This window comes from Pecten maximus, chromosome 19, assembly GCF_902652985.1.
Source record: "Pecten maximus chromosome 19, xPecMax1.1, whole genome shotgun sequence".
NCBI lineage: Eukaryota > Metazoa > Mollusca > Bivalvia > Pectinida > Pectinidae > Pecten > Pecten maximus.
Window position 1 is genome coordinate 11,889,247 of NC_047033.1, and position 26,861 is coordinate 11,916,107.

Here is a 26,861-nt window from a genome sequence, read left to right on the forward strand (position 1 = left end):
TGGAAAACATAAAAAAACAAAAACAAAACACTATGAAACGGATAATTCGTTTGTGTTCAACCACGCGCGCCTCCATCTGGTTGGTATATTTATAGAGAGAAAAATATTCGCCCCTAGTCCTAATCTGTAAGTAAGAGATATAAGGAATACCTTTTTGTTATTCTATCTTGAAAATGAAAAAGAAAACTGATTGCATTTTCAAGATAGAAATAACAAAAAGGTATTCCCTAGATCTCTTACTTACAGATTAGGACTAGGGGCGTAATCTATGTACAATAATGTAACTTAAAAAATCGTTCACCTTGAGCGAGAAACTCGATCGCTCATGCGCGTCGCAATGTATGTCCCCATAGCTGCATATGAAGTTTTTCAAAGCTTATGATGTATACACTTTTAAAATGAAATGATGTTTTATACTGAAATATTTTCATATCAAATCGTTTTCATTAATATCAAATAAAACATATTTGTAGTAGCGCCTTGATATAATATGTACAAGAAAGATATATCTCAATATCACGTTGGCATTTTTTTTTTGTAATGAGCATTTTCACAGTTTATATTACATTATGATGAGGTAATACGCAAGACACAGGACAGCTGGCCATGTAGTACACTGTATATGTAGATCCTCCACGCCTGGAACACCAGCTGACCATATGCATGTAGTATATGTAGATCATCCACGCCTGGAACACAAGCTGGCCATGTAGTATATGTAGATCCTCCACGCCTGGAACACAAGCTGGCCATGTAGTATATGTAGATCCTCCACGCCTGGAACACCAGCTGGCCATGTAGTATATGTAGATCCTCCACGCCTGGAACACCAGCTGGCCATGTAGTATATGTAGATCCTCCACGCCTGGAACACCAGCTGACCATGTAGTATATGTAGATCCTCCGCGCCTGGAACACCAGCTGGCCATGTAGTATATGTAGATCCTTACGCCTGGAACACCAGCTGGCCATGTAGTATATGTAGATCATCCACGCCTGGAACACAAGCTGGCCATGTAGTATATGTAGATCCTCCACGCCTGGAACACCAGCTGACCATGTAGTATATGTAGATCATCCACGCCTGGAACACCAGCTGGCCATGTAGTATATGTAGATCCGCCACGCCTGGAACACCAGCTGGTCATGTAGTATATGTAGATCCTCCACGCCTGGAACACCAGCTGACCATATGCATGTAGTATATGTAGATCATCCACGCCTGGAACACCAGTGGCCATGTAGTATATGTACATATAGTGAGGCACATCAGTGACTGGAGCAACACGCCTGGAACACCAGCTGGTGTGGCCTTTGTCTTTCGCCAGGGTTAACAATGATTGTACACCACTGAGTCTATATTTGCCCATAGAAATTCATTAAAAAAAATCCCTGGAGGACACGTATATACATGTGTATTCTGTCCCAAATCGACACAGCACGGGGCACTTTTTAATTCAAAAGGGAAATATTTGTATATTGTATCTCAGTTTATTTTCCTTGGCTTAGGCCTAACTGTGTAAATCAATAATACTTTGTCCATATGATTAACAAATGAGGAGTGATCATTCCTTTAAAAAGTGCTTTGGTTGGGTTGGGAGGATATAATATTAGTTGGGTAGTTGGGGAGGGCGCAAATGACACCCAAATCTACGGCGGAACAGAGGTGACATGGAAAATGTGTTTTTCATGTAGACTGCATTAAAAATATTGTTTTCCTTTAAGTGCTCACGTAAAAACTTTTAAATATAAAAAAAACGTTTACGTGCTCACGTAAAAGTTTTACGTGAGCGCGTAAAGGGAAAACTTTTTTTTACCGTACATAAATGTTTTAAATATTAAAAATCTAGATTTGTTGTTAATTTTGTGTAGTTTGTTAAACTTGATACACTATTCGTCTGTCTATTCTGTCACTGTACTGTTTGGTTGGGATCTCGGGGGTGTAAAACATCATCATTTACCATCAGGCGGGGTAAGTTTTGAAACTAAAGGCTATAATGGTACAGGATATATATCTTATAACTCAGGTTCGGAAGGCTACTCCTGGACATACATACTGTAGATACATTGTGTACGTCCCTGGGCTACTGATGTCTGAATTTGATATGTGGCGTATAGACTTAAATTTGAGGTCAGTGTTGCTTTTGTTGTACGTGTACTCAATTAGTTACCACTATCTATTTTTTCTAGTTTAGTTTAAACAATATTTTATTAAATACTCAAAATACGCAAAACCCATGAAGTTTTAGTTTAAACATATTTTATTGACAAAAATGACAAAGGGATTAGTCAGCAAGTTTTACCAACTTATAAACGACTTCTCCCGTAAAATTAACAAAATAATAAACAATAACATAGTCACATGATGGTACATACAAGAATATTCAATTCAAAAATGTGATAAAGAAGAGAGAAGAAAAAAATATTGAGCATTTTGGATTAAGTTGAAGATATTCCATATGGGATAAAAAAGCAAGCTTAATTAGAGCTTATATAACGTTTTTTTTTTATATCTATCTTAGTGATCAATGCAAGTACTTGACTTTAGATTCTTCTTACGAAAAAAGATTGCAAATTAAATTGAAATATTAAAACAAATAATTGAAATTAAAATAAATAATGTTATGTGTATAATTTGACGCCCCTATTGAAACTTATATTTATAAGCTGGTGGCCTGATTTTTCGTAGCTTTTACGCGCCTGTGGTTAAAACACATTAGATGCAATTAAGCTTTTATTAAATATAATCTAAAAAAAATACAAACTGTACAACATCACGTGCACGTAGGCCTACTGTATAATCAGAGACATTTATATAGATAATAATGTACATGTAGATCTAAGTCAATATTTTAATTGTTCACGAATTATAATTTTCGGGTACATTAAAGTACATGTACATGTGTAGGCCTGTGTATATAAATACAATACAGGGCCTATACATGTTTTTTGCCATCGAAACCAATTTCTTCTTTTCTTCTAGGGGTTTCTCGAGACCTTCTTTGCATAAAAGTTCACCTGGGGGAAATATTTTACAATAAGATCTCCCATTGTGACCCCCATAAAAAATTATTCGTCTCGAATACGCTTGAAAGACAGTGCAAAGCTTTACAAGCGTTTCAGTGATACAGTCATTCGGCGTAGAAACGGGCATGGCGGACAACCGCAGCAATTCGACAACGCCTGAAATAACTTATTATTTGAACATCGAAAATGCAAAACTCCTTGCCTTTACAATGGTTATGGGGTTCGTTATGTATCATAGCGTTATACACATGAAGTATGGTAAGTATTTCTGTCCAAATTGTCGATATATTTCAATGTATCTTGCATGACCGTCTGACAGAATTATGACAGACGTGACGTTCTGTTGATTACTGTGCTATAGGTAAAACACATTTGGGTACGCAAGCTTTAAGTGCTGCTATGGAATTAATAACGCATCATACATATGTGCATAGTCGTCAATTATTGTACAGAGCTGAAAAGCCGTTTAAACGGTTGACGGTCATATGAAATCTTAGACTCCCGGAAACTTACGTCTGCTACGCTTCAGTGGTTCAAACTCCATACGACTAGAAGTCTTCAAATTCGCGATCGTCGTTGTTGAACGAAATTGTCTACTTGCATGCATATACGTGTTGGCACAATCTAGATCTGTACAACACTCTTGAGTCTGATGCAAGTTATTTGTGCATGTTTATTTTAATTTCTATTATACCAGGGACATGTATGTAACAGTTTAGTGTCTAGTAGTAGGGGCCTAGTCACAGGTGCCTGACTCGTTTTATAAAATAATAACATATAGAGTACATATAAATCTCATTTATATGTACTCTATATGTTATTATTTTATAAAACGAGTCAGTCACCTGTGGCCTAGTACAGTAGTTGGGCATGCAGCATCTAGCCCTCGCCTTTACTCCAACAATGTTAGAGAAAAACGACGAAAATTTATGACGGGCAGTGCACATGTGTAACCTCTAACTTCCCATGTTTGGTTCACACTGCAGACTGTCAAATTTTTAAAATTTAGATTTTAATCAAATTAAACAGCTTAATTACATTTAAATGTTTAACAGTGCCATATTATCATTCTTTCTCGTGAATCTATCATTAAATACACATATGATGTGGTCAGTGATCAATCCACAATTTATTTTATGAGGTTTTCCCGACTGTATTGTTAAAAACAATGAGTCTACAATGTTGAATATAACTATTTCTAAAAATTGTGCAAGTAAAATAAAAATTGTATGAGTACAGAACTTAACAGGACTTGTGTGTAGATTTATCCTGGCATGGTAATGTGATGTGATGAGTGTAGTTTTTATAAGAAAGCAAGGGCTGTATTACTTTCCATTTAAATATTTATGAGGCAAGAACTGACCCCTTTTGCTGCGGCAGTTTCACAGGCCTGATTGTCATACAAGTGTAAATTCTGCCCCAATGATCCTGGTTAGCCATCCCAGCTTTGGTATTGTATTCCGCATTATTACAATTTGCATCTGATTTCAAATGTATTTGGGGTTCGTATTTAAACTAATTCCCGATGGAAATAAGGTACATGTAGAAGTTTTTCCCAATTTAGGAACCAAATTCCCAATTTTACCATAATTTTTAACCCCAAAATAGTTTAACATGTAACCAAATTGCTGAAAATATGTTGTTTGGAAATTTTACGCATTTTTTTTATCTAATTATTTTTCAGGCAATGACTCCTGCAAGTGGTTGCTTAGTGATGGTCGTTTCCCAGGATACAATACCTGGCAACCATATGGTTGTATGATGCATAAGTATAAAAACTTGTAAGTATATCATTTATTGTGTGCAGGGATTAATCTAGAATTCAGGGGAAACTACCATTTTTGGACAAAAGGAAAAATCAGTTCTGAAATGGGGAAATTTGAAAAATCACAAAGTTTAAGTTTCTTACCTAAAAAACACATTTTCCATGTGAAAACTGCAAATTATTTGTTAGGAAAACAAATCTGGATGATTTGGGGATATCATCGCCATGAACATGAGGACAAATACAATATTTCAGTGAATTTAACAGAAGTCTGAAGTGGAAAATGGAACAAAATCCTGAGGGGAAACTACCTATAAACTGTAGTGAAAAACCCCTAGATTGATCCTTGGTGTACGTGGTACTTTTCTCTCAATATTTTACCTGTGATGTACATATTTACTGGAGAGTCATATGCACACACTGTTGTACTCCTTGAAGGAAATAGATTTTGTTTTCTACGTACTATACACAATGACACAGGAGAGAGTAAATGTGCTGGGGATAACCTTACTGTATTTTGTGACCTTAATGATAATACTATTGCTAATAGACTTAAACTCATGTGATTCATGGCATATCTCAATTCTAATTCATATATAATTAGTATAAACTAAAACAGGATATGAAATTTGGTTGTTTCTGTGGTGGTTTTTTCTGATATTTTGATCATTCATATTAGATTTTGTAACTTTGGTAACATTCATTAAATGATACATACATAACATGTTTTCACTGTGTAATCAAAGTTTATTAAAGTTGTGTAACAGCTTGTTCTTTGGATACTTAATTTCAGAGATGCCAGGATGTGTATGCATTACATATCATATTGGGGAGGAAACAACCACATAACCTTCCTAGGTGATTCACGAATCCGACAGCTGTACTTTGAATTTGTCAACCTGTTGAGTCCGACTCCAGTCAAGTCCTACAAGACCCACTCGGATCTTCATTTCCGGGACAACAAAATACACGCCACTGTGGTAAGGGGTGTGATGGGGAAATCAATGTCAGGAAGGTGTACAAATACAAAAATACACACCACTGTGGTAAGGGTTGTGATGGGGATACAAAAATACACATGCTGTGGTAAGGGGTGTGATGGGGAAATCAATGTCAGGAAGGTGTACAAATACAAAAATACACATCATTATGGTAAGGGGTGTGGTGGGGATACAAAAATACACATCATTATGGTAAGGGGTGTGGTGGGGATACAAAAATACACACCACTGTGGTAAGGGGTGTGATGGGGAAATCAATGTCAGAAAGGTGTACAAATACAAAAATACACATCACTGTGGTAAGGGGTGTGATGGGGAAATGAAATCAAGCTACTGGTAAAATTTGATCGCCCAAAAGTGTGGTTCTTTAGAAGACTGGTGGAGGTCTGGTTTCAAATTAGTTTCAGAAATGATTTGAAACGGAACAAGCATATTAATATCTAGGTAATTAATATGAAACAAATAGGTGCTATGCATGCATGGTCATTTAAGAATGGAGTTGATGTTGTATTGATCTGTCTTAGTCAGTCAGATGTTGACATAGTCGTATGGTTTGATAACGTCTTTCTGTTTTGGTTATTCTAGTCTTCTAGGCAGATAGTAAGATGTCCATTTATTTATTCAAAATAGTAAAGTGATCTAGATTTATTGGTTATCATAGATTTCCCTAATATTTGAGACTGTCTATTGCTTAGTAAAAACACATAATTTTGATGCCTTCACAATGAATTATTAAATAATGTTCAGCTGTATCAATGTAATTGTTTTAGGATTTCCTCTGGCATCCGATGGTGAACACCTCCATGTATGAGGTGTATAAGAACTGGATGATGCAGGACTTGAAGGACCGCCCCAACCTGGTCATCACAGGCAGTGGCACGGTCAGTAGACAGCTGTACTGGACATTATACTCTCGATTCTTATCGCCTTTACCTTTTGGTGCAATTTTACTACTAACACAAGTTGAAAAAAAACTGAGAAAAGTTAACATTGACATACCGTATTGTAGAATTGTATGTACCTAGCTTTAAAAATATGAATATGACTTTTTATTTATTTAGTATTTTTCTATTCATTCTGGAAAATTGCAGCATAGAAATTACTTTTTTTCATGCAGCAAAAGTGGAAAATTAGGGTGAAATGAGGAATCTAGGTTGCTTAATTTTGCTTTAAATGTCTTTGCATGAAAAATATCAGATGTAAAGATTTGGGGAAGTTTGATAACTTCATTATAAAATATAAACAACATTTCAATGAAAAATGGGTCCTTAATTTGGACCCAAATCTTTAAATAGGAAAGACAGTTGTTGTACCCTTGGTTACATCCACTGTCCCAATTTATCAGGGTCAGCTTTACAAAAAGTACTGAATATAAAATGGAATGATCTTGGGCATTTGCCATCAACCGTTTTAAAAGGCATTATATTTAAAATAGAATGCAAAAAAAAAACCAAAAAAAAAACAAGAAATATCTTTAAAAAAGATAAACAGCATAGTTTTAATGTTGGTGGTTATAATGTTAAACTGCTGGTAAAAATACATTAACTACATGACTTTATTAATTTCAGCACGGATAACAAAATTATATCAGTTTGAATCATTTTTGGTGAAAATAAGACTGCATTTGAATCAGGAATATAATTTTATTAATGTGTCATGTGAATAGATACATCCACTTTTGTTTCATCTTTAACTGCATATATCTGCATTTTGCATTTACCGCTACATTGACCAATCACATACTTCATCTTGACCAGTAACGCCACCTGTCGCGTCATATCCAGGGCCAAAAGAGAATTATACGGCTATGCCAAAAAAAGATTATTTCACTGTTACAGTATATATAACTTTCATGTTGCTTTTTTAGTGGTGTATAAAGCAGTTCAATGGAAGTGAGGACGCAAAGAATAATTTTGCAGGTAATTACTATTGATAGCCAATAAGATAAAAAAAACCCACTATAATTCATTGATAAAATCTGAATGAGAGGAAAACATACCTGTGTAAGTTAAATTGTTTTAGAAATATATTGTCTTTATTTATAAAAATAATTTCAATATTTATAAAAATTAATTGTAATATTTTCATATTCCTAGAAATAATTTTACAGAACTGGTGTACATGTATGTATATAATACAGGTATTACTACTACATTGTCAAACCTTTTGTTATTGTTGTGTACCTTTGGGGATTGTCCTTATAACCACAACTATTAATAGGACATTAAATACAAAACCAATTTTTACGGATTGTAGTGAACCTGACCTTGGTCATTCCGCTGATGAAGAAGATGAAGCAGGCAGGAGAAGGCAAGACCAACATCATCTGGATGTTACAAGGTATTAGTAATTGAATTGTTACGTAAAAAGTGTTTCAAGGAAGAAATATTTCTGCCCTCATATCTTAACTGGCTGAAATGAATACCAGATTCAAGTCACATACATAATAATAAATAATGAGGATGGAGCATCAACATCTGGATTCCGTAGTTTTATTAGCAGGTTGACATGTTTCGGCTAGCTAGGCTAGCCGTCATCAGAACATCGATATACAGTTTTTGATGCTCCATCCTCATTATTTATTATACCTACTGAACCTGATGGAGGTCTAGCGAATACTGTTTGGTAACCATCGAAGATTCCTATAACGTACCGTTACCGTCTTACCACAACCAGGATGTTGGTTCTCTCGCCCTAATTCAGGGAACTTTATTTTACATAAAAATAATTATATAGATCTAGAGTTAATGTTGAGTTATATCAGATTTATTGCGTCCAGGTTGGAGTGCTAATGAGCTACTTCTCAGTTTCATATAAAAAAAGTATTGCAGAGTTGGTCTTACATTCATTGATGGTAAAAGGATGCAGATAATTTGCATAAAAATTCTTAAGGGATGCTGTGCAGTCAATTATTGTTTTGGACTTTGCATGGATTTGAGATAATGTGGGGACACTAGATGAGATTGTTCATGATTTTGTTGTACCTGAAGTAAGCCCAATTTCAATCAACACTGTACAGGAGAATACATGTTTCCAATATTTCAGACCCTGTTGATGAAACAAGACTGTACGGGAATAGGAGTTCTATAACCAACCAACAGATAGATAACTACAACAGAGTAGCCCTTGACCATCTGTAAGTATATTTGTTTGTCAGAGTAGCCCTCGACCATCTGTAAGTATATCTGTCTGTCAGAGTAGCCCTGGACCATCTGTAAGTATATTTGTTTGTCAGAGTAGCCCTCGACCATCTGTAAGTATATCTGTCTGTCAGAGTAGCCCTCGACCATCTGTAAGTATATTTGTTTGTCAGAGTAGCCCTCGACCATCTGTAAGTATATCTGTTTGTCAGAGTAGCCCTCAACCATCTGTAAGTATATCTGTTTGTCAAAGTAGCCCTCGACCATCTGTAAGTATATCTGTTTGTCAGAGTAGCCCTCGACCATCTGTAAGTATATCTGTTTGTCAGAGTAGCCCTCGACCATCTGTATATATATATCTGTTTGTCAAAGTAGCCCTCGACCATCTATATATATATCTGTCTGTCAGAGTAGCCCTCGACCATCTGTAAGTATATCTGTTTGTCAGAGTAGCCCTCGACCATCTGTAAGTATATCTGTTTGTCAGAGTAGCCCTCGACCATCTGTAAGTATATCTGTCTGTCAGAGTAGCCCTCGACCATCTGTATATATATATCTGTCTGTCAGAGTAGCCCTCGACCATCTGTATAAAAATCTGTTTGTCGGAGTAGCCCTCGACCATCTGTTTTAATATCTGTTTGTCGGAGTAGCCCTCGACCATCTGTTTTAATATCTGTTTGTCAAAGTAGCCCTCGACCATCTATATATATATCTGTCTGTCAGAGTAGCCCTCGACCATCTGTAAGTATATCTGTTTGTCAGAGTAGCCCTCGACCATCTGTATATATATATCTGTTTGTCAGAGTAGCCCTCGACCATCTGTATATATATATCTGTTTGTCAGAGTAGCCCTTGACCATTTAAAAAGAAATATTTGGGTTTAAAATGATTAAATTAACATGGTAGATGTGTTTCACCTATGTTTTCAAGCCTATAGGACATCTTTTTGTTAATGACTTGGTAATGACATTATGATGTAATAGACATATATATATATATATGTATCAAAGTTCCTAAGGCAGGAAATCTTTGTTTACAGCTAGTGGTAATTTGTATGATGATATTACAGATTTTGTTGTTCACAAAGTGAAATTTGTTTTTGCGTAGAGATGACGAAAGTGTGGCTAAGGTATGGAGTTCATCACGCCTGATTGCCCAGGGGATCAGGGAGAGGTCAGAGGACGGTCTTCATATGACAAAGCCTGCACTTAATCTAGTAAGTATACATGAATCAAATGCTTCTCGAACTGGTAAGTCGACATACATCAAAAATTTCTCCAGGACCTGAAAATTGTGCTGTTATAAAATTGAAATAAAAGCCTGTCTGTAATTTCTGAAAATTCAGCAAGACAAAAAATCAATTTATGGCCACCCTCATCTATAAATATATTTTATAGATAAAAAAAAATATTAAAATATAAAAAGAATTAAAACTTAAAAAATGGACCAATTGTTCATTTCTATTTATGTGTGTTTTACCATATAGAAGGAATTGATAAATGATATGTATGTACATGATTGGCTTTGAAGACTTTGAAGATATGCTTCATTGTTGTGTTCTCAGAACATTTTATGACATGCCTATTTTTCTTGCAAAGGATGCCCAGATGTTGATGAATATGTACTGTAATGATAACATGAACCATGTGGACGGAACATGTTGTCGTAGTCCAGAAGTAGCCACCACACTCCAGATCATTGTTGCTGCTTTCTTCCTTGTCTGGTAAGTAAAGGATGATTTAGTTCCATGATTAATCAGATAAATGATAATCTTGCAATTCATGTGAAAAATGTCTTCTTTTTATACAATATTTCAGAAAAATGTGGAAATAAAATTTGTTTTCAAGCATGACATCCAGGGAAATCCAAGCCCACATGCTAATGTGAAGTTGTGAATTGGTGACATAATTAATTATTGACTTAAAAAATATTTACCGGTACATGTTTGTCTCTTTCAGTATATTCTCTGATTTGTGAATCGCTATGTTGATACAATCTTGTTTGTCAATGATTTGTGAATCGCTGTGTTGACACAATCTTGTTTGTCAATGATTTGTGAATCGCTGTGATGACACAATCTTGTTTGTCAATGATTTGTGAATCGCTGTGTTGACACAATCTTGTTTGTCAATGAATTGTGAATCGCTGTGTTGATACAATCTTGTTTGTCAATGAATTGTGAATCGCTGTGTTGACACAATCTTGTTTGTCAATGATTTGTGAATCGCTTGTGTTGATATAATCTTGTTTGTCAATGAATTGTGAATCGCTGTGTTGACACAATCTTGTTTGTCAATGAATTGTGAATCGCTGTGTTGATACAATCTTGTTTGTCCATGAATTGTGAATCGCTGTGTTGATACAATCTTGTTTGTCAATGAATTGTGAATCGCTGTGTTGATACAATCTTGTTTGTCAATGAATTGTGAATCGCTGTGATGATACAATCTTGTTTGTCAGTGAGTTGTGAATCGCTGTGTTGATACAATCTTGTTTGTCAATGAATTGTGAATCGCTGTGTTGACACAATCTTGTTTGTCAATGAATTGTGAATCGCTGTGTTGACACAATCTTGTTTGTCAATAATTTGTGAATCACTGTGTTGATACAATCTTGTTTGTCAATAGTTTGTGAATCGCTGTGATGACACAATCTTGTTTGTCAATGATTTGTGAATCGCTTGTGTTGATATAATCTTGTTTGTCAATGAATTGTGAATCGCTATGTTGATACAATCTTGTTTGTCAATGATTTGTGAATCGCTGTGTTGACACAATCTTGTTTGTCAATGATTTGTGAATCACTGTGTTGACACAATCTTGTTTGTCAATGATTTGTGAATCGCTGTGTTGACACAATCTTGTTTGTCAATGATTTGTGAATCGCTGTGTTGATACAATCTTGTTTGTCAGTGATTTGTGAATCACTGTGTTGACACCATCTTGTCTGTCCATTTCAGTATGGTTTCTGCTGTTGCCCTGATGATGTACAGGAGGAGACTCCGTCGTATCAGTGTCAAGGCTAGAGCAGGTATTGTTTATATGTTCAAAACAAATATTTTCCTTAAAAAACTGGAAAATAATGTAAAGGGTTATGGAAGTTGCTTGAATTTTTGTATCTTCTTCCAGATATATATTTATTAGCTCACCTGGTCCGAAGGACCAAGGTGAGCTTATACCATACCGTTGCATCCGTCGTCCGTCCGTCCGTCGTCTGTCGTCCGTCCGTCCGTCAACAATTGACTTCTTCTTCATAACCACTGATCAGAATTTGACCAAATTTTGTCAGAAGCATCCCTATTGGATGTGGACTCAAAATTGTACAAATGGTGGGGCTGACCCCCCAGGGGTCTGAGGGGCGGGGCCAAAAGGGGTCAATTTGGCTCTATGAATATAAACGACTTCTTCTCTGAAACCATGCAAAGGATATCGCTCCTATTTGCCTGGTAGCATCACTATGGGATGAGGATTCAAAATTGTACAAATGGTGGGGCTGACCCCCTGGGGGCCTGAGGGGCGGGGCCAAAATGGGTCAATATACCTATATTGATATTAACGACTTCTCTGAAACCAAGCAATGGATCTTGCTCATATTTGCCTGGTAGCATCACTATGGGGTGGGGATTCAAAATTGTACAAATGATGGGGCTGACCCCCTGGGGGCCTGAGGGGCGGGGCCAAATGTGTTCAATTGGGCTATATTGATATAAACGACTTCTTCTCTGAAACTGAGCAATGGATATTGCTCATATTTGCCTGGTACCATCACTATTGGGTGGGGATTCAAAACTATGCAAATTATTGGACTGAACCCCCCCAGGGGCCTGATGGGCAGGGGGCCAAATGTGGTCAATTGGGCTATATTGATATAAACGACTTCTCTGAAACCGAGCAATGGATATTATTCATATTTGCCTGGTAGCATCACTATTGGGTGGGGATTCAAAATTGTACAAATGGTGAGGCTGACCCCACGGGGGCCTGAGGGGCGGGGCCAAGAGGGGTCAATTTGGCTAAATTGATATGAACAACTTTTCTTCTGAAACCAAGCAATAGATATTGCTCATATTTGACTGTGAACATACCTTTGGGGTCAGGATTCAAAATTGTACAAATAGTGGGGCCGACCTCCCTTGGGGCTGAGAGACAGGGCCAAAAGGGGTCATTTTGGCAGATTTGACATAAACAACTTTTTCTCTGAAACTAAGCAATGGATATCTCTAATATTTAACTGGTAGCATTCCCTTGGGTTAAGGATTCAAAATTGAACAAATGACGGGGCCAACCCCCTTGGGGCTGAGGGGCGGGGCCATAAGGGGTCAATTTGGTTAAATTGATATAAACAACTTCTCTGAAACTAATCAATGGATATCACTCACATTTGTATGGTAGCATGGTCATGGGGTGGGGATTCGAAATTGTACAAATTTTAGGGTTGACCCCACCAGGGGGCTGAGGGGTGGGGCCAAAAGGGGTCAATTTGGCTAAATTGATATGAACAACTTCTTCTCTGAAACAGCTCATATTTGACAGGTAGCATTCTTTTGGGTAAGGATTCAAAATTTTATAAAGGAAGGAACTGACCCCCCCCCGGGTGCAGAGGGCGGGGTCAAAAGGGGTCAATGGGTTTAAACAACTTCTTTTCTGAAACTAAGCAATGGATATCACTCACATTTGTGTGGTAGCATCCCTAAGGGGTTGCGCCAAAAGTCATTTTTTGGCATAAAAACCTCATGTACCCATATAAAATGCCTATGATATATTGACATAGCAATACCAGTGACAAATATACTTAATCATCATTCTTGTTTCATATATCATAAAATCCAGGTGAGCGATACAGGCCCTCTGGGCCTCTTGTGTTAAAAGTGCTCTAGGGGAATTTGTCTGTTACCTGAATCACTCACAGTGTTATATTTTGTATCATATTATAGTATTGACAGTACCATGACATCATGAAATGAACAGGGTGCAACAGAATAGCTGTTTGATTTTGTCTTCTGCATTTTGACTTTAAATCCTGTCAAAACTCAGTATTTCTGCATTATGTGATAAAAATTATGTTTAATTAAAATAATTAAAATTGTTTTTATTTTATTAGTGATTTTATGAAACATGTCTCAAAGATTTTATTTTTGTGAGCCTTGGTCTTTGTTTTTGCTTTGCCAAGGCCCACAAAAAATGAAAATTCTGATTTGAACAAAATCTATGAATGTTTTTGTTACAGAAAACGGCCAGAGGAATGGTCAGACATCCAGTGTTATCGAGCCGTACCAGCCTTGTTTTGATGTACTTACCTCCCTCGCCAAGTTTGGGATCATTATGGCTTACTTCTATATCTGTGACAGGTATTATCATGGTTTGAAGTACTCCATTATGATGTTTGTTGAATTTATACATCAAAGTGAAGGAAACACCCATCTCTAATGACATGTACATTTCAAGACCCTGACCATTAAAATTGGGGGGGGGGGGGCATACAGTGTTATTGTGTCAGTTCATCCAGTCCAGCTGTGCCTGTCGTGTTCAGAATCAGTGACGTCTTAAGAACACCTCTAAAGATTTAGTTTATATCATTAAATATGATAACATAACATTTAGTTCTACAATTTATCATGTTCTGGTGGTCAGTGGTCAAGGTTAAAGGGTCGTATCACATTCACATTCTGGTGGTCAGTGGTCAAGGTTAAAGAGTCATATCATATTCTGGTGGTCAGTGGTCAAGGTTAAAGGGTCGTATCACATTCTGGTGGTCAGTGGTCAAGGTTAAAGGGTCGTATCACATTCTGGTGGTCAGTGGTCAAGGTTAGAGGGTCTTATCACATTCTGGTGGTCAGTGGTCAAGGTTAAAGGGTCAAATGTAACCGTCTGCACATGATGCTTTATTTCTTCTAAAGGAGGGAGGGCATTCATGTCTTACAGACACTTTCTATCCCATATTTGACGTTGGGGACCTAGGAATGCTAGCTGTGTATGTAATATGATCTGATAAACCCTATTCTAGACAGTCCAAGTTCATTTACATAAATAACAATCACCATCAGGGCTACATCTGTAATTGAGAAATTTATATATTTAGTGGTAGTATATTGTGGTTATACTGCCTCTTTCAATGGTATTCTAGACTAAGTTGGTCTGATTTGATTTAGGACTTGTGACGAGATGGATGTTTTCTGGGTCAGGTTTGATTTAGAACTTGTGATAAGATATAATATGTAACAAAAAAATTTAAGGCACGGAAATGAAAATAAGAACAATGTAATTCTGCATTTGATGTAAGAGTGCTTTATAAACATGTTTTTACTGTATTGTGAAAGTCTTTTCCACTTTGAACCCAAGGACTTTTTTCAAAAATAGACTGCATGATAGAGTTGATGGTGTTCCCCATGCCTCCTCAGTTTTGGTGCGTATGGTTTTAGACCATCATAAATAAACATGGACACCGAATCACATGGTAGCCCAGTCTGTGTAGCTCAGCTAGTCTGTGCCTCACACACTATTCAATGGTTTCTGTGTGTATTTGGCTTCCTACAGGACTACTTAGAGAAATCCAGTCAATGAAATAAATCAACATAATGCTTGTATTAGACTCCTCATTGCCTTTATAGTGTTAAATCCAGCTAAAAAGGTCAAACTCTCAAGTAAGAGATAATTACTTCCATCGTATAAGATATTCAGGATTATCAGACTCCAGACTTCAGAAAACCACATAGAGAATTTATGATTTTTGTAAAATATGCAAAAACTTGTCCAATCATGGGCAGAACATGTTAATTGTGGAGTCCTGGATTCGGGCTGGTTTTTTGTTGGCAAAATATGATAGATTTTTCAGCTGATACTTGAACTAGAGAAACTGGAAAAACCAACTAATATTCTATAATTATTAGTGAGAACACCTTTATTATCATTCTGTTGTTAAATACTATATGAACTGATCATGCATGTACATCAATTTTACTTTTTGATCATTAGTTATCTTATGAAATTTGTAAACATTTATTACTCTAATTGGAAATTGATGTTTACTCTTTTTTCCCCTCAGTTAATATTGATACAATGTCATGTTTTTCAAATGATATAGCTCTTGTCAGAATTTGTTCACATCGTACTGAGCTGACAACAAAGGAATTGTCGAAAGTTCCTACCATCTGAATAAAATTTAGGTATCTGCATATCTGGACTTGGAAGCAAAGCAACACATGGTAGCCTTCGAATATTTAATGTGCATTACGACATTATCTCCTTTTAGATCCCTCATTATTTTCTTGACCATTTGTTAGATTGATTCTCATTTATACTAAATATTATATTTGGTCATAGATTTCATGGAATTAGATCGAAATGATTTGATATGAGTTAATTTTCGTTCTTGTATTTTTCAGAACTAATTTCTTCATGAAGGAAAATAAATATTATACGCATGTGAACTTTATTCTTCCCTTTGCCTACGTTATGATCTTGGGATTCTTCTTCACAGAAAATACGGATCAGGTAGGTTCTATGTACCTATTGGACTTTGTGCTTAGGCAATTTGCATCACAACACAATACCATGAGGCAATAGTGCCCGCTCTCAACAAGGCCATATCAGACTTACATTTTTAGGTCACCTGAGACAAAGTCCTATTTTAATCGCTTTTTGTCCGTCATCATGCGTCGTGCGTCCGTAAACAATTTACATTTTCGACTTGATCTCCAAAACCGCTGAACTAAATTCAATGACATTTAGCAGGGAGCTTCTATGGCTAAAGGTCAACCAAAATTGTGAATTATATGGTCCTCACCCCACAAGGGCCAAAGGGGCAGGGCCAAAAATGGTCAAATTGACTAAAACTTCAAAAATCTTCAAGTGCTTTACCAAAATTGTGAATTTCATGACCCTGGGGTCATACGTTTGCCCCTGGGGAGGGGGTAAACTTTACTATAGTTTATATAGGGAAATCACATTTTTGACAATAATTTGTTAGATTTCTACTGGCATTCATTCTAACTTTATTAACATTATCAGCATGGGATGACAGCTTAATGGTATGCACATGTTGGCCCTGAGGTAGCACACCACAGTAAGACAGCCTGGCCATGGGCAATTTTTTTGCTAAGCAAATAACTCCTGTATTATGATATGTATAAAAAATGAAAAAATAAATGTACACTATAATTGGTATATCCAGTATGAAGTAGTACATACAGGCTTCACATTTATTAAAACAAAAATCAATAAATTGGTTCCGGATTTTAAATATCCGGATTTTCCGAACGTGTGTTTACACAGGAAATTTAGTTTCGCCTACAGCGCAAAATGGAAGCCCACAGAAAAGGTAAGATAGCGGAAAAACTTAATTTACAACATATGTCCAAACAAGATTAATTCTGTCTTTGGGATAGAGATATTTAATTTTAAATAGGTTTCAGAAAAAAAATTGTGTAGAGAATTGTGCCATTTTGGGTCAAATATCATAATATTTTGCAATTTTTGAGAATTTTTTAAGCTGTTACCATGGTATTCACAGCTCTAAAAATCACAGAAAATATCAGTTTACTTATCCTTCAGAGCTCTATTAAAATTGCAAATGTTGTACAGATTTCAAATATATATACTTTATTAGAGGTTATATGTAAGGTTAACTGGCAATGTTTACATATCTAAAGCATGTGCCATATTTTTCAGAATTTGGCATTTTTACTGTACACTGCTACCTTATAAGGGCTGAAAAATGTTATTTTTTGGAAATTGTGCTTAATTATGCTTGATTAAGCTTCATTTTAGTTCAGTATTGCTCAAAAATGCATAAAAACAATTTAAAACTTGTTTATTATCTGGCTTGTCATATTAGAGGAATCAAGGGAGGTAACTCGCATATTTACCCATTTTAAGGGTGGGTTAATTAAGCATAATGTTAATGAGTCAGTGTAAATTGAAAAGATATTCTATGTTTTATAACAAACCCAAAATAACTTATTGGGTATCTAACAAACCATATAGACTGAATTCTGGTTTGTTTTACCTGATTTATTACCCCGTATCCATGGAAACTATTACAGTAAGTGTTATTTTTTGAAATATTTGGTGAAACCATTATTTTCAATTTATTTATACATTGGTAAGCATGTAATTTCAATTGGTGGAGTGTACGGTTGATACAATATTGTCAATTATTGTCACTTCCTTCGGTAAAGCAGAAAAAATTGCATTTTCCGCATAAAATGGGATCAGCGGACACTTTCATATGATCATTGGTACATATCTGAATTACCGGGGTGGAAACAGATGACTGTGATGTCATAGGCATGACATTTTGAAATCTTGGATGTCATGTCATGATTTATCAGTTAGAATATTGCATGTGTTGCTAAGCTGAGGTTTGGAAAGGAATTTGGTTATTTATTATGACACCATTGAGTATTTATGACGTCATAGATACCATCTGATGACGTCATAGTTACTGATGACGTCATGGTAACTATGACGTCATATTACAAGGCTAGATTTGATAGTTGTATAGTTTTTTTTGCTTGATTACATGCACAGAGACTCAAAGTACCACATTCAACTCAAAACACAACTTTATTCAAGAGATATACAGAATTATGGGAGTTTTCATCTTTAAAATTACCTCCCCTTATTACTGGATTGGGAGAAAAAGTTGTCAAAATACACCTTTCAGGGAAATCAGCAATACTCGGTGACTATTAAAGATACACAGTAACCCGATATGTCATTTTGTTCGTCGGAACATATTCTAGACATTCATGGGGTTTTTAGTAAAATTAGAATTAACAAAAGTGATGTATAAGGTAGCACACCACAGTAAGACAGCCTGGCCATGGGCAATTTTTTTGCTAAGCAAATAACTCCTGTATTATGATATGTATAAAAAATGAAAAAATAAATGTACACTATAATTGGTATATCCAGTATGAAGTAGTACATACAGGCTTCACATTTATTAAAACAAAAATCAATAAATTGGTTCCGGATTTTAAATATCCGGATTTTCCGAACGTGTGTTTACACAGGAAATTTAGTTTCGCCTACAGCGCAAAATGGAAGCCCACAGAAAAGGTAAGATAGCGGAAAAACTTAATTTACAACATATGTCCAAACAAGATTAATTCTGTCTTTGGGATAGAGATATTTAATTTTAAATAGGTTTCAGAAAAAAAATTGTGTAGAGAATTGTGCCATTTTGGGTCAAATATCATAATATTTTGCAATTTTTGAGAATTTTTTAAGCTGTTACCATGGTATTCACAGCTCTAAAAATCACAGAAAATATCAGTTTACTTATCCTTCAGAGCTCTATTAAAATTGCAAATGTTGTACAGATTTCAAATATATATACTTTATTAGAGGTTATATGTAAGGTTAACTGGCAATGTTTACATATCTAAAGCATGTGCCATATTTTTCAGAATTTGGCATTTTTACTGTACACTGCTACCTGACTGATCCCTTAGACTGATGGGTCGGGCCAAAAAGGGTCAATTAAATTAACTAAAATATTTCAAATCTCAGGTGATCGTTAAGGCCCATGGTTCTCTTGTAATTCCCTGATATTAACATCCAACTGTCCAGCACCACCGGATGCACCACCACTTGATGGCCTTTCAGTGTCAGTCATTTTTGTTTGCAAAGTGAGAATATGGTGCTACATTCTTGTCGCGCTGTCGTGAACATTTCACTTAAAATTTTGTTTAGATTTGTCGCTCAAAATGTATATGTCCAACTTTATAGTTCTTCTTCTTATAGAGCAACTCCTTTGTCAGTGTTGACAATTATGGGGTGGGGGTGTAGTGAGGTGCACAGTGGTGCTAATAGTGGCTTATTACCAGACATTAATTTTTGCTGGATGAATACCTTGTACTGGTAATTGATTGAAGATTAAAATTTTGAGAAGTTGATTTTTTTAAATTTTTTTACAGACCGTAGTTTTACACAGGGACCAGACTGATGAATGGAAGGGATGGATGCAGCTTGTTATATTAATATACCACTTAACAGGAGCATCTAAGGTGTGTACAGTTATAATAAATGTTTATCTGTGTCGTCCAGACTGTATTTGCGACTATGTATGGAGAAAGTTTAGATATATAGATTTGTTCCCCTTATTTTCTGCCTCAGAACATTGATAATATAATGACTCCTACAAAACAATATCAAAATTCAATGTGTCGGATATGACAATGTGCCAGTAAAGTCAGTGTCAGCACTGACATTGGAGCATGGTGCCATTCCGATAGACATGATCGGATGACACAGAATGTCGTAAACATCAGTGGTCGGTATAAGTTAGGTTTTCACTGTATTTATAACTGTGACATAAATATACATCACTTTGGCGGTCAGGGTTGATATAGGCTTGAGTAATAACCATTGATAAGTCTTTAGAAAGCTTGTAAGTCCAAAAGTATACACCTCACACCCTTCTAATTTGGTTTATACATTCATTAGAGGTCCAGGAGTGATGTTATAGCAAAATCATGCTGAAAATGTTTTTGATATTTTTTACATTTTACCATTTTGTGGACTTAATTTCTTTGGCACCAAAACTACTTTAAAGATTTTGGGGTAAGTTTTGGAAAGCTTGTAAGTCCACACCCTTCTTATTTGGTTTATATATCCATTAGAGGTCTAGGAGGGATATTATGTGACATACATTTTCAAAATGACATGCTTATACATACATAAAAAATGAGTGCATAGTGTAATTGCTGCTGCCGGTGAGCTTTCGCAATCATTGATTGCACTTGCTACGCTTCTGCCAACAAAATGTTGCTGCTTTCGGTATCTGTATATATTATATAATTACTTAACCCTGTAATATATGTTTCTTTGTTTAATTGCAGGTGCTCCCGATATATATGCATATAAGAGTATTGGTATCGTCCTATCTGTTTCTGACGGGCTACGGACACTTCACATTTTTCTGGAAGAAAGGACAGTATAGCATCATTCGTTACTGTCAGGTATGTGCAACTACAATACACATTTGTATTGTAAATTAGTTTCCTTAGGTATTCCGTAATGTTTATTACTGTAGTACTGTAGTGGTGTTTAAATGCATGTACTCTATACTTAAAAGTTCTTACTATTTGAAAGATGTTAGCACCGAAATGGCTTTTCTTTCATTCCTGTCTTTTCATAATTTTTGAGGTGATATTTTCCTTCCTAACATTCTGAGAGGCATATGGACTTTCCACTACCAAAATTGAAGTGTTGATGTAGTCAAATACTGTAGTTGTGTATTCTGACAATCACCAGGTATTTTAACTGTTATTGGCATCTAATCACAATTTATTCTTCATATATTCAATAAACCTTTGCAAATTTTGGAAATATCACCACATTAATGGCCTACATTAATGGTCTACAGGAGAAAATTATTATCAGATCTTCGTAGAGGAGGGATGTTGAGAGAAAATCAAATAATTAAATTTAGATTGTCATTGTAGTAGTATATAGGCTTCAATAATTCGCAAAATCTTTCAGTTAAATTTTCAGATTATTTGTATTGGAATAATTATGGTAAAAACTTCATGAAAGGCATTTTGAATATTCAGGTTATTTGTATTTGGCAATAAAAAAAAATGTATGTGGAATGGGTGTTTGGAATGCTTTCAGACATACTCACTGCTGGTATATTGACCTTAATAATGGATGCTTGGATATTGGTGAGCCAGGTTTAAATATGAGTGTGACTTGGTGGTCAAAGATACTAATAAAAATAAAATGGAATTTCATAGTCCCAGTTTTGTGACATTAGTAGTTGTCTTATTGAAAAAAAAATAAATTAAAGATGTGTGAATCTGTCTGGGACAAATTCAGTTGTAGCCATTGTAAAGCAAAGGTCAAGGTCACTGTTATTAAAATAGAATGGTTCCAAGGTGCTGTAAGCAAAATGGAATTTCACAGTCCAATATTTTGTTTACTCTAAAGACTAGTAATCTTTTTGATAGGTTTTAATAAAGAAGAACTCAGAAATGCTTATCTACAGGTATAGCATGGATAATTTAAGTCAAAGGTCAAGGTCACTTATAAAAATATAACTCCACCACTTGTCTTCATACCACTGTTTGCCATTTGTAACTACATAATACACATCATGTTTCTAATGACTTAGAGAACCTCATGTTCAGTGACTGTAATTCACTCTTAAATCATTTATTGATATACAACTTGTAGGAAGCATGTAGTTATATCCTTTTCAAATACAGTCGAACCTGGTTTTTAGCTCACCTGCCCGAAGGGCAAGTGAGCTTATGCCGTGGTGCGGCGTCCGTCGTCCGTCCGTCCATCCGGCCGTCCGGCGTCAACTTTTTCATTCAAACAACTTCTTCTCAATAACCAAGAGGCCCAGGGACTTGATATTGGGCCTGTAGCATGCTGGGGTGAAGGGCTACCAAGTTTGTTCAAATAAATGACCTTGACCTTCATTCAAGGTCACATGGGTCAAATAGGCTATAATCTTCAAACGACTTCTTCTCACTAACCAAGAGGCCCAAGGACTTGATATTGGGCCTGTAGCATGCTGGGGTGAAGGGCTACAAAGTTTGTTCAAATAAATGACCTTGACCTTCATTCAAGGTCACATGGGTCAAATAGGCTATAAACTTCAAACGACTTCTTCTCAATAACCAAGAGGCCCAGGGACTTGATATTGGGCCTGTAGCATGCTGGGGTGAAGGGCTACAAAGTTTGTTCAAATAAATGACCTTGACCTTCATTCAAGGTCACATGGGTCAAATAGGCTATAATCTTCAAACGACTTCTTCTCGCTAACCAAGAGGCCCAGGGACTTGATATTGGGCCTGTAGCATGCTTGGGTAAACGGCTACAAAGTTTGTTCAAATAAATGACCTTGACCTTCATTCAAGGTCACATGGGTCAAATAGGCTATAATCTTCAAACGACTTCTTCTCAATAACCAAGAGGCCCAGGGACTTGATATTGGGCCTGTAGCATGCTGGGGTGAAGGGCTACAAAGTTTGTTCAAATAAATGACCTTGACCTTCATTCAAGGTCACATGGGTCAAATAGGTTATAATCTTCAAACGACTTCTTCTCAATAACCAAGAGGCCCAGGGACTTGATATTGGGCCTGTAACATGCTGGGGTGAAGGGCTACAAAATTTGTTCAAATAAATGACCTTGACCTTCATTCAAGGTCACATGGGTCAAATAGGCTATAATCTTCAAACGACTTCTTCTCACTAACCAAGAGGCCCAGGGACTTGATATTGGGCCTGTAGCATGCTGGGGTGAAGAGGAACAAAGTTTGTTCAAATAAATGACCTTGACCTTCATTCAAGGTCACATGGGTCAAATGGGCTATAATCTTCAAACAACTTCTTCTCAATAACCAAGAGGCCCAGGGACTTGATATTGGGCCTGTAGCATGCTGGAATGAAGGGCTACAAAGTTTGTTCAAATAAATGACTTTGACCTTCACTAAAGGTCACATGGGTCAAATAGGCTATAATCTTCAAACGACTTCTTCTCAATAACCAAAAGGCCCTGGGACTTGGTATTGGGTCTGTAGCATGCTAGGGTTAAGGGCTACAAAGTTTGTTCAAATAAATGACCTTGACCTTCATTTAAGGTCACATGGGTCAAATAGGCTATAATCTTCAAACAACTTCTTCCCAATAACCAAGAGGCCCAAGGACTTGATATTGGGCCTGTAGCATGCTGGAGTGAAGGGCTACAAAGTTTGTTCAAATGAATGACCTTGACCTTCACTAAAAGTCACAGGGGTGAAATCCGCTTAAATCTGTAAACAATAATTTTGCGATAGCCAAGGTCGAGACCTGATATTAGGCCAATAAAATGCTGGAATGAAGGACTAGAAAATGACCTCAATCAACTTCAAAGTTGCCGGAGAGCCAGGTGAGCGATACATGCCCATTGGGCCTCTTGTATTGAAATGTTCGGGGAATGGAAAAATACTTCAAATTAACCGGTTTTCAATATAACCCGGATCCTTTTGCTGACATATTTCAGTACTGCGCTACGTCAAACAACACACCATTGTTCAATATAGTTGATTTTACTTAGTCAGTATTTACAATCGGTTCCAAAATGATAATAGTTTCACAGTTTATTAAAAATAATGTTAAGTTCGAAGGGAGAAGTCTTCGACTGTTGCTTGTTTTTGTTTATGTTGAGTTCGAATTCGCGAACACACGTGAGAACAGTTTCCAGTACATCTGGGCTACTTTCCAAGAAACTACTGTCTGAAATCGGACATTCATTGTCGATGATAGATGGATTTTCATGAATTGTTTGAGGGTCGTTGTCAATATCACTGTTCTGGTTACGTTGTTATCATTTTCTGTCGAATCCCTAAGAATGGCTTCGTCATTTGTAATTGTCTCGCGTGTATACGTAGTTAAATGAGAGTCTATTTCGATGTATATATGTAGCAGAAGCCAAAATAAGCTGTGTCCCTCAAGGTATATTCGTAAACAAATACAGATTCATGTTCATAACGGACGCATTTAATGATTAAAAGTCACAATTTATTTGTATTGTGTAAATCAGAATTTCATTTTTACCTATCTATTGATCGGACGCACGTACCGTAACGGCCGGTAATTATATAATCTAAGCCAGTCGTGGCGACTTTCAATTTAAGCGATACATAAACAATGGTTTAGCATTGCGGGGGGGCAATAATTTCCTTTAAAATAAAGCGATATTTCAAATAAACCGATTTCAAAATAACCGATGAAACAATACAAAGACAAAGAAGGCATTTGGACGGGGATTTTATTTCACTTCAAATTAAACAATATTTCAATATATCCGATTTCAAATTAAGTGGGTTCGACTGCAGTTTTAAATTATGATAATTCTGTGTACTCTTATATAAACTGGATATTTCTATGAATGTTTACTTGATTTGGACAGTTTGCAGTTTATTTTGAATTGTAGAATATTGTTACACATTGTCATAATCAAAATCAAAACATTGGCCAATTAACTCTTTGCCTGCTGGTGGCTGAACACCCTGCCTGTGCCAATCTTACCATCTACTCAGAGTTCTCGCTTTGCTGAGATATATCAACATATATTTCATCACCATTCATAATTCATTTGGTCTCTTTCTTTCCGAGGGACCTTTGTTTTCTAAATATAAACATAGGTTACTTTACCCACAATTCATCTGGCCAGTACTCATTATCACATTCAAAACAATCGGACCTGCAGACTTGTTCGTTAATGAGCTAACAATGGACCTATAGTTATCTTATGTTACTTTTAGACCAGTCTTATCAAGGCCTGTATATTAGCATCTGCATGTCCCTCAAGATTTATGCATGAATCGTTACATTTGAATAAATCTGCATCGGTTTTGTCTGCATAAACAAACAGGCCCCAGTAAAAACAAGGACGGCAGTTCTTCCTGAATTTGAGATGTAAATTTACTCTTTGAATATTATAGATCAAAACCTTACAGGCTGAACAGATGATTTAAAGTGAACAAAACTATATTTAGATGAGGTTGATGCCAGGAATTTTTAAAATAAAAAAATTACTTTGTTAAAACAAAATGTTAGAGTAAAGCCATATGACTATAAATATAGTAGAGATGGTTCCATCAGTCAGCAGGAGTTTCTCACGTATTCGGTATAAGTCAAAAGTATTTTTTAGATATTGTATGGTAATTCAAAAAACAAAAAAACAAAAGCACCGACAAAATAAAGAAAAGGGGAAAAAAACAAGGGAGATAACTATCTCAATACAAGGGAGCCAACTTACTCAAGTCATTATGTGATGTGTTTAATACAGTAGAGTGTAGAATCATGTAGTTTGTCTGTTTAACTCCATGCATGAATACCCATTATTACCCAATCTTATTTCAGTTGTCTTCATCTTGTCTTTGCTGTATACCGCATCCTAGACATTCTAATTGGCATTGTTCACTCGTCGTAAGTCTTCCAAAGATTACCTGTTGTTATACAAGTGCCTGATGCTTTATTCCTTATCTATCCCTTTAACCTGATTACTTTGCATGTATCATTTAATTTAATAGCTTTTTTATTATGTTGAATATAATACAGTTACTCTGGAAGTATATACTGTAACAGTTCTTAATCAAGAGAATTAGTGAAAGAATATGAATTTATATTAGATTTTTTTTAAAATTTTGATTAATATTTCAAGCTAGTAGTCATATATTCCATTTAAATTTTGAGGGATGCAAAATTCCAGTATCTCTGTCAGTGTCATATTATCTGGGTTAGTTATATAGAATGAATATTCATGCATATGCACTGCTCTCATGTAGGGTGTGAAACCAGGCCCGTAACCAATAGTGTAGCAAGCCTGATGTGATTCAGATTTGGTGGTATTATGTCCAAGATTATAGTTTTCTCGGATAAAACACACAGTACTGGGTATCTCATGTACTTTGATGATTGTGCTATGTGTAAACAACATTCATTTCAAAAACCTTACATATTACATCATTTTTTTTGAAAATAAATAGATCGAAAATGAATAAAGACACAGAGAAATCCATTTAAATATATATATATACTGCCTTCGTTGATACAAATGTCAAGGTCAATTTCCTTATAAGGAAAGCGAGATTTCAACAGATAAACAAATTCAGAATTATATACCTTGGTAAGCAAGATAAAACATTCTGAAATTGAATCATTTCACAAAATAAAATGCATGTGACTTACAAAAAATTAATTTAACAGATCTCTGATTACATAATTGTTAATATCTTCATCTATATATGGTCATGAAAACCATTATTTGGATCAGCATCTCTATGAAAGATCTCAGAGGAGTTTCATGGATGATTGAGACAACTCCGGAGTTGTATATTATTATCACAAGTTTTAAGAAGTGATGGTAGGCAAAAACATTGCTAATTTGCATTTAAATTGTTTTAATCAAACCAAATAGTAATGCA

At 35.8% G+C, this 26,861-nt stretch overlaps 1 protein-coding gene across 1 annotated transcript in view; it reads left to right on the plus strand.

Moving 5' to 3' along the window:
* The first annotated feature begins 3,149 nt into the window (after window positions 1-3,149).
* LOC117317395 (N-acetylneuraminate 9-O-acetyltransferase-like) overlaps window positions 3,150-26,861 on the plus strand; it is a 41,843-nt gene continuing 18,131 nt past the window's right edge. Inside the window, exons 1-14 of the mRNA XM_033872205.1 lie at window positions 3,150-3,285; window positions 4,712-4,808; window positions 5,586-5,772; window positions 6,564-6,674; window positions 7,661-7,712; window positions 8,050-8,133; window positions 8,839-8,929; window positions 10,041-10,149; window positions 10,532-10,656; window positions 11,893-11,963; window positions 14,160-14,280; window positions 16,315-16,423; window positions 19,855-19,944; window positions 20,779-20,898. Coding sequence (XP_033728096.1) covers window positions 3,153-3,285; window positions 4,712-4,808; window positions 5,586-5,772; window positions 6,564-6,674; window positions 7,661-7,712; window positions 8,050-8,133; window positions 8,839-8,929; window positions 10,041-10,149; window positions 10,532-10,656; window positions 11,893-11,963; window positions 14,160-14,280; window positions 16,315-16,423; window positions 19,855-19,944; window positions 20,779-20,898 — 1,500 coding nt within the window. The 5' untranslated portion in view covers window positions 3,150-3,152. The remainder of the gene's footprint in view (window positions 3,286-4,711; window positions 4,809-5,585; window positions 5,773-6,563; window positions 6,675-7,660; window positions 7,713-8,049; window positions 8,134-8,838; window positions 8,930-10,040; window positions 10,150-10,531; window positions 10,657-11,892; window positions 11,964-14,159; window positions 14,281-16,314; window positions 16,424-19,854; window positions 19,945-20,778; window positions 20,899-26,861) is intronic.